The sequence below is a fragment of the Guillardia theta genome (assembly GCF_000315625.1).
Source record: "Guillardia theta CCMP2712 unplaced genomic scaffold GUITHscaffold_57, whole genome shotgun sequence".
Lineage (NCBI taxonomy): Eukaryota > Cryptophyceae > Pyrenomonadales > Geminigeraceae > Guillardia > Guillardia theta.
The window spans coordinates 155,532-163,121 of NW_005434617.1; the positions used below are offsets into that span (position 1 = coordinate 155,532).

The 7,590-nt window shown below is 53.4% G+C and overlaps 3 protein-coding genes across 3 annotated transcripts in view; all 3 read left to right on the top strand.

Annotated features, from left to right (window-relative positions):
• Positions 1-2,114: 2,114 nt before the first annotated feature.
• GUITHDRAFT_112149 (hypothetical protein) lies at positions 2,115-2,534 on the top strand (the record flags this gene model as incomplete). The annotated part of the gene is made up of 1 exon (XM_005828657.1): positions 2,115-2,534. One exon carries the CDS (start codon positions 2,115-2,117, stop codon positions 2,532-2,534), a length of 420 nt encoding a protein of 139 aa, XP_005828714.1.
• Positions 2,535-4,435: 1,901 nt separating this feature from the next.
• GUITHDRAFT_164288 (hypothetical protein) lies at positions 4,436-6,375 on the top strand. Its single transcript, XM_005828658.1, has 7 exons — positions 4,436-4,978; positions 5,023-5,133; positions 5,310-5,370; positions 5,418-5,474; positions 5,645-5,718; positions 5,770-5,815; positions 6,011-6,375. The coding sequence occupies exons 1-7, from the start codon at positions 4,656-4,658 to the stop codon at positions 6,170-6,172; spliced, it is 834 nt and encodes a 277-aa protein (XP_005828715.1). The 5' UTR covers positions 4,436-4,655; the 3' UTR covers positions 6,173-6,375.
• Positions 6,376-6,819: 444 nt separating this feature from the next.
• GUITHDRAFT_141736 (hypothetical protein) overlaps positions 6,820-7,590 on the top strand; it is a gene marked incomplete at both ends in the record, with an annotated part of 5,758 nt that continues 4,987 nt past the window's right edge. Inside the window, one exon of the mRNA XM_005828659.1 lies at positions 6,820-7,344. Coding sequence (XP_005828716.1) covers positions 6,820-7,344 — 525 coding nt within the window. The remainder of the gene's footprint in view (positions 7,345-7,590) is intronic.

Genomic DNA, 7,590 nt, shown 5'->3' on the forward strand with positions numbered 1-7,590 from the left:
CTTTTCGAAAGGCAAGTTAAGTCACGCCGTCGGCGGCGATCACAGTCATGGGCCAGCGGCCGCCACGCCGAGGCTCGGATCCGTGTACCACCCGCGATCCGGCCGCGCCGCGGCCGGCGGACCGGGTGCCCGCCACCGTCCCGTCCGATCACTGCGGACGCCGCGGGGGCCTAAGCCAAGTTACGGAGGAGTCTTGGAGTCAATCAGCCTCATACTAAGTAGCGCCCGCAGTCACATGGCTCCAGAAGCCAAGTCAAGTTCAATCTGACAGCTTCCGAAGTTCCGAGGCCCAGTTTTTGATGTCACGGCATTGCGGCCGCACCGACTGGGCTTTTAAGTCACAGGCTGTCGTACTGGTGGTACGATCGGACCGGTCCGACCGTGACCGGGTCCCGGAGTCAAAGCAAGTCAAAGCAAGTTTCCAAGGCGAGTCACGAGCCTCAAGCCTGCCACGTCCCGGCGAGGGGCGGGGGGGTGGGTTGACTAGGCTCAATGGGGACTACTCGTACCGTGCGACTACCTGCGGCCGCGAACAGATACCGTGGCACGGCCGGGCAGTGCCGGTCACTACGGCACCACTGATCACGACGGCCGGGCCGCGGCGTACCGTGCCGTCACCGGGGAACCGTTGAACTTCGCCGGAATACGGCGGGAGACACCGAGCGGGACTCCCAGGGTACTAAGGGGTCGCCCTTTTCCTCTTGAGCCTCTACTCGTCGGGGACAAGGTGGGACCCTACGGGACCTTGCACTTATGTGCTGCGTCTCTTTGTGGTGCCACGGCAGCTGCGGTCACGAGGGAAATAGATGAAACGCAACGATTTGAGGTGGCTCCGAATAAAAAACTGTTATACCTCCCATCTTGGATTCGTAATCTCGAGATAAGCTTCCCCTACGTTGTCATGGACCACTAGCCCGTTGAGGTAGACGATATCCACAGAATGTCGGTTGTCAGCACCTCGCAGTCTGTCCTCTAAACAATGCCTTATCAAGAAAGTTTTACTCTTGTGAATGTAAAGCTTTCAGTTGCTGACATCTTTAACTCCCGTTTCCTCTTATCTTCGTTTTCTCCTGTCGCCAGTGCTGACTATGTGGAAATCGAAACATTTCAATATCACGTCGTTTCGTGATTAGAAGGCACTCTGTAAAAGGGTAGGGGTCCATGACATGAAGGGGGTGGCCAAGGGGGTGGCAAGTGATCGATGAAGAGGGTGGAACATGATTGATATTCAGGGGGTGGGGTTATCTCATTGGGGGTAGGGTGCTCGTCAGATCGGGTGGAGGGTTATTGTAAAAGGGTACACACGGGCCGTAAAAGGCTACAATCAACGCATGTCCATCGGCCAGATGATACTGGGGTGGTAGGGGGTCATGTACCAAAGATTAGTGCTTGATAGAGCGTCGAAAACATATATGGTCTATCAATGCTATCAACCATAGTCTCTGACAAAGCCGGTCAATCGGGAATTTCAGGGGTGGAGGGGTACCCTTTAACACGGTTACAGTGTGATGGCAGGGATTTCAGTAAAGCCGAGGGATGGGGGTGAGGGTCCACATGAAGGGGGTGGGTCTTTTCCATATCCTCATGGCTGGGGGTAGAGGGTATGGTGACCCCTATAGGAGTCTAATTAGACTTCTTGGCCCACGGAGCGCCGAGGAGCAAATGGAGGTGAATATGGGGGTAGGGTGATCATCCCTACCCTAAAAGGGTATCTATTCTTGGTTAATGATCACCCTCTTTTTCATCATATTCACAGGGAAGCGTAGGGGTACAATGAGTACCCCATGCGGTAATTGGGGGTGCAGTTTTTCCACCCCACCCCACCTCACCTATTCCTCCGCCCCCTCCGCCTCCCTGAGTCTATCCTTGACCCCCTTTCTGTTCCCGACCCCTCCAAGTCCAATGACTTGAAAGGGTGGGGGTTAGTTACTCCTGCTCCCGTCCCCGTTGCTCCCTCCTCTTATCTGCTCCCTCTTCGAAGTCCCTTTACCCACGAGACCCACACCTAACGCTAGCACGCGTTAGAAACCTGTCAGCCTGTCCTTGCTCCCTCCTGCTTCCGATCTCTTCGAACCCTTCCAACACCTCCCTCCCTCAACTGCACCAGCGTAAGAATGCCCTCCCCCCCTGCCACCATGGAAGTTGAGCGTATCAACGGCTCCGGTGTTGTTCATGTCCTTCCCAGACGCCGAGTCGGCAAAGTCTGGCAAGCTGGACCAACTGTTACTCTCAACGCTCAAGGAGTGACCAGCTTGTTCGTCATGCGCCAATCCGATGCAGCGAAGTTTCTTGGAATTTCACTCACCAGCCTGAAATCTGCATGCCGACAGCTCGGTGTTACGAAATGGCCTTACTCAAGACGGAGAATGCTTGATGGCAACAACATGGATGGCACAAAGAAAGACGACTCGAAGACTGATGACGAGGATGAGGACTCTGGTGCCGAAGAAGCCGAGGAAATGTCTGAGCCCATCACGGCGTACGATTCGCTGTTCATGGAAGCACTTGCACATGTTGAGGGCAAGAAGCTGTAAATCAAATAATGTAATACTGTCTTTATCATATTGTGATCCAAGGCTGTAATTTAGTGTAAAGGAAATTTTCAATGAACGGTTAAAATAAGAGTTCTTTGTTGCTTCCGGCAGATCGGGTAGGCAGATCGCACACACATCTACCCATCCTGCAGTGGTGCTGGGTTTCCTTGGGATCCCTTGATCGGACAAGTTGACCTCTAGTCAGGTGGTCTTGGTTCTAATGTGTACCTCTCAACTTCTTTCTAGCAAATAGCAGAACGGAGCTTTAAGCATGTTGGCCACCAGCAGACAACATTGAGTATATGACTTCTTCGCTCTGTAGGAAGCCGCATGCTTCCAAGGGCGTCATCGACAAGTCAATCAGCAGACTGATGCGTATGATATCGTAGTACAAACTCGTAGAAGTTGTCATTTCATTCATTTGAATAAATCGTGCTATTTTCTTTGTCACCCCAATGAGAAATGGAATTACATTCCCGAGCATGCATAGTAGGGAGAGTCCATAGAGCCTGTTGGAAAGTTAGCTCCTCCATTGATGGTGAACACAAGATTAACCTGGCATCCAGTACTGCAGGGCATCCTGAGAAGAAGATCCCTGACAAATGCATCACAGTGAGCAGAGGACAATCAAACGGAAAAGCAGGAATATATGTATCATATCGGAAGCTCGTTGCCAATCACCAGCATATGCACAGCGTGATACGAAGAATGTTACCTGGAAGTTGTTGTTGTGGAAGGGCATGTACTGGGTGCTACAGGATGGAGTGTCTGGTCTGGGGTACCAGGCTAGTTCGTTGGTAGGAACGAGGTAGAAAAGCTGAGAGACAGATGTCAAAAACGCAAACACACATTGTTTGCATCATGGCATCATTAACAAGTCCAGTCGAAGGAAACCACTAAAAGTTGTAGCAGGCCATGGGAGAACAAGGCATTTGAAGTCAACAGCACACAGATGTTGCCGATTTGATGTGATGAAGAGATGGCATACATCAATACACATACACAAATCTGATGAGGGAGCACGCACAACAAGGTACAAACAGCCAGGTTGCATAAAATGAGGGTGCATGAAAGAACGATTGATCAGAAGAAGCAAGAGAATGCAAACGTGTATTTCATCAAACAAGGGGGATTGAAGTTAGGAATCCACGACATGAACAGGTTGAAATGAGTACGTGGAAAGAAAAATGAGAAGAAGCGAACCAGACATGTGTTGCACAGCAAGATGTCCAAAGAACACCGGATATGTGTTGTGGAGACGAAGACACCATGAACAATCACTTGCTACAGATATCATGTGCCACCGTCATATAGTGCAAGAAATGTCAAAAGAAAGAAAGAAAAGTAATGGACGAGAAGCAGCAGAAGACAGAGCTGGAAAGAAATTGCAGTGGACAAGAAAGGCAGATCAGGATGAACAGAGGGGGCGTGTCGTTGATTGTTGAAAAGTAGAGGAGAGCGCAGGGTAGATGGGGAAGAAACGTTCATACAAGCGAGAGAAATGATGAGAACGTCGTGGAATAAAGCAGTCGTAAGGGAAAGGTATCATAAAGAGAGAGGAGGGAAATGACTGACGCGAGTGAAGTTCACAAGGAACAAGAGGGTAAATAAAAAACGGAGAAAGCAACAGAGCAAGTTTTGAGGTAGTGCAGGAGGAGCGAACAAGACAGGATAGGACAGGACAGGACAGGACAGGACAGCACCCGACAAGAAAGGCAGGCAGCAGGCAGAGTGCATTAGCGAACGCAGAGGAGCCGCATGGTCAACATCGCTTTTTCTTCTCACCATTGCTACAGGATGAAGAGGCAGGCTCTCTCCGTTACACTTTCTTGGAATTTGTAACGGTAATTGGGGTAGGATCTCAGAGGGCAGCAAAGTAGTCCTAGTGAGAGACCTAGCGGGTCGTTATGCGCATGTCCGCTAGCACACGTGCGATGCAGGAACGCCGATAGCAGGAGGCAGGATCGAGGAACGCGGGAGGAGAGGAGAGAAGGAGTGAGAGAGCAGTGAAGCAGAGGGACAGGGAAGAGAAGAGAGAGGCAGGAGAGAAGAGAGAGGCTTCAGAAAGGAGACTGCTGGCAGGAGAAGCAGCTACGAGGAGCGATTGTGGGCAGGGCAAGGATGGATATTGGAGGAGAGCTAGTTGAGGCAAGGGTTGACTTGAAGGAGGTCAGCGAGGGCAGTTGTGAGTCAGAAGACGAGTACGAGCTGCTGAGGTTCGAGGACGAGGAGGAGTTCTGTGCCGCAGCATCCGCCTGCGCAGACCTCTACTTCCTGCGAACAAGGAACATCTACATCGACGAGGAGTCCCTGGTGAAGAGCTGCCTGGATGTGAATGGGCAGAGAGGAGTCGCCTTCCTCGTCGACCAGCGCGGGTCAGAGAGCGAGATCGTGCAGGATGACACAGGAGGCGCAGTGTACGACGCGGCCATTGTTCTCTCGAGGTATTACCGCACGACTGTCCTGCATTGTGTTGATCGTGCTGCAGGTTTCTGTGCAGGCAGGAGGCAGGTGATATGCAAGGGAAGAACGTGTTGGAGCTGGGTGCTGGCCCTGCGCTGGTCTCGATGGCTGCAAGCATTCTTGTTGGGGAGAAGGGGTATGTACTAGCTACAGATGGGAATGACAACACGGTAAATTTGGCAAGGATGAATGTGAGGCGTGTATCAGAGCACAATACCTCTTCCGCAAGGCGTGTACTCCATGTTTATCGTGCTTATTTCCTGCCTTCTTGACATCCTTCCCGCTCATGATGTTGGTCTTACAATGCCCCAGATTCTGGTGGGGGACGCCGACTGAAGACATTCCGGAGATGAGGGGGATAGCCTGGGACTATGTAGCGCTGCCTTGCCTCCTCCTTCACGTATCAATCTTCTGTGCTAGGTGCTCGCTTCGGATGTAGCCTACGACGAGACTCTCTTCGCTCCTCTCGTGGAAGGGGTACGGAAAGATCCCGCTACTCCATCGCGCCCTGCTGCTGCTGTCCTCCTCCTCCTCCTCCTCCTCTTTCTCTTCCAGCTCGTGCTGCTGCTCGTACAGCTGCTGCTGCTGCTGCTGCTGCTGCTGTTGCTGCTCCCCCTCCCCCCCTCCTCCTCTTACATCTTCGTCAGTTGCTGTCAGTGTTCAACAACAAGACGGTCGGGTATCTGTGCAACGGAGTGCGAAGCATCGATAGAGAGAAGAAGTGCGTTTCTCAAATCCTGCAGCTCCCTTGGCTGATGCTCCTGCTCTGCAGCTTGCGGGCTATGCTGGAGAAGCACTTCAAGGTTGAGAGCATCAAGGTGGGTGAAAGTGACGATGGGGAAGAAGTGCTTGCTGCCCATGTTGTCTTCAATATTGTCACGAGCTTGTTCCATGTTCTGGATGATGTGACTTTGTTTCCGCGTTCTTCTCCTTTGCAAGTTGTTCTCCTCTCCCACCCTCCCGTTGGCTATCCGCTTGTCCTCCTCCTTCGCTGACCCTCTCCCTCGCGTCAGACCTCGGAGTTCTCCTATTCCATTGAGGATCTTTCCGGCATTTCTGCCCCCAAGTTCACTTCCGGTCAAGTCAACATCGACAACAAACCGCTGCCGCCAGGCTTCTGCATGCGAAAGTTCCATCGGGCGCACCTCCTCTGGAAGCTCACGTTAGAGGGATGACTGAATTTGTTAGTGGTGAGCATAGGAGTTTTTGTAGCCTCCCCCATCTCCCTCACCCCTTGCCCTCTCCTCAGTCACCGCAGCTTTTTGTTGGTTCTTTCAAGTGGCTTTGCAAGTTGCAACCAGTCTTGTTCTTGTGTTACGATCGTGTCTTGACTTTGCGGCGGGATTGACCGTCACAGTAAAAACTCTCCCTCATCCCTTTTCATGCTTGAATCGTTCCATCAGCATCGTACTCCCCTCCCCTCCCCTCCCCTCTCGCTTCCCTCTCGCCTCCTCCCCCTATCCTTTCATACCTTTCCTTCTCTCCCTCTCCTTCTCTTGCCTTTCTCTCTCTTCCCCTCTCCCCTCCCTCCCTCTCCCATGGCACCATGAAAGCGCCCGGCTACCGCGTCCCCTTTTTCGGTTGATCCGTTGAAACAAAAAAGTCATGCAGGCACACAAGAATGGCGGGAAGGGGGGGGGGAGGACGAAGAGGAGTTAGATGTTAGGGACTGGGTGAGGGAGTAGAGGAGAGCAGGTCATACACAGCGGCAGAAGAGAGAACCTGGAGGGAGGAGGGAAGCGGGAAGGTGAAGGGAGGAGCGGGGAGGTGAAAGGGAGGAGGTGCGCGCAACGAAGAGGGGTCGTTTGAACGCTCGGTCGCCATGTACTCGCGGAGTTTCGCGTCCGAGACGAGTCAGAGGACGAGGATGAGGAGCCTGAGGGACGTGGGAGCCTCGGAGCTCGAGCTGGTCAAGAAGATCGCGCAGGACCCCCAGCTGAGAGCCGAGCTGGAGAAGTTGCATCATCTAGAGCTGGAGTGCAACGGGATCATCGAGGAAATGAAGAATCGCAAGCTGACGGTCAGGCAGCGCAGCGCCGCATGCCAGCGGCTCAGGCGGCTCATCGACCTCCCGGATGGCGTCTGGCTGGTCCACAGCTGCGGCGGGACAGAGGCCCTCTGCGAGCTCCTGAGGGGAGGGCAGAGCGCGGAGAAGAAGGTAGCAAGCAGCGTGCTGGCGAGGCTGGCGTCGGAGGAGCTGTGCAGGAGCACGATAGCGTACGGAGGGACGCTGGACTCCCTCTGCCACATGCTCAAGACTAGCAACCACACGGTGGACGACGACTCGCGGGGAAACGCTGCCCTCTGCATCGCCAACTTATGTGCGGGTCCTGGTTACTCCACCAAGGTGTGGCTCTTGTCCCCTGGCCCTCAACCTCAGTTCTGCTCTGTTTTCCCTTCTCCTCATCTGTCAACTCTCCTCACGTCTCCTCTACCACCTTCCCTCCCTTCCCCTCCCCTCTTCCTCCTCTCTCCCCTCCCCTCCTCCCTCTCTTCCCTAGCTCATCAAGCTTCAGGTCTCTGATGCTGGTGGCATCCTGTGGATTGTCAAGATGCTGCGAGGGCCAACGAACGAGCAACGAGCTGCTGCATC

Coding starts and splice junctions, on each gene's coding strand:
- GUITHDRAFT_164288 (XM_005828658.1), top strand. CDS start 4,656: ATGGATATTGGAGGAGAGCTAGTTGAGGCAAGGGTTGACTTGAAGGAG. Junction 4,979..5,022: donor GCGGCCATTGTTCTCTCGAG/GTATTACCGCAC, acceptor ATCGTGCTGCAG/GTTTCTGTGCAGGCAGGAGG. Junction 5,816..6,010: donor TCAAGGTTGAGAGCATCAAG/GTGGGTGAAAGT, acceptor CCCTCGCGTCAG/ACCTCGGAGTTCTCCTATTC.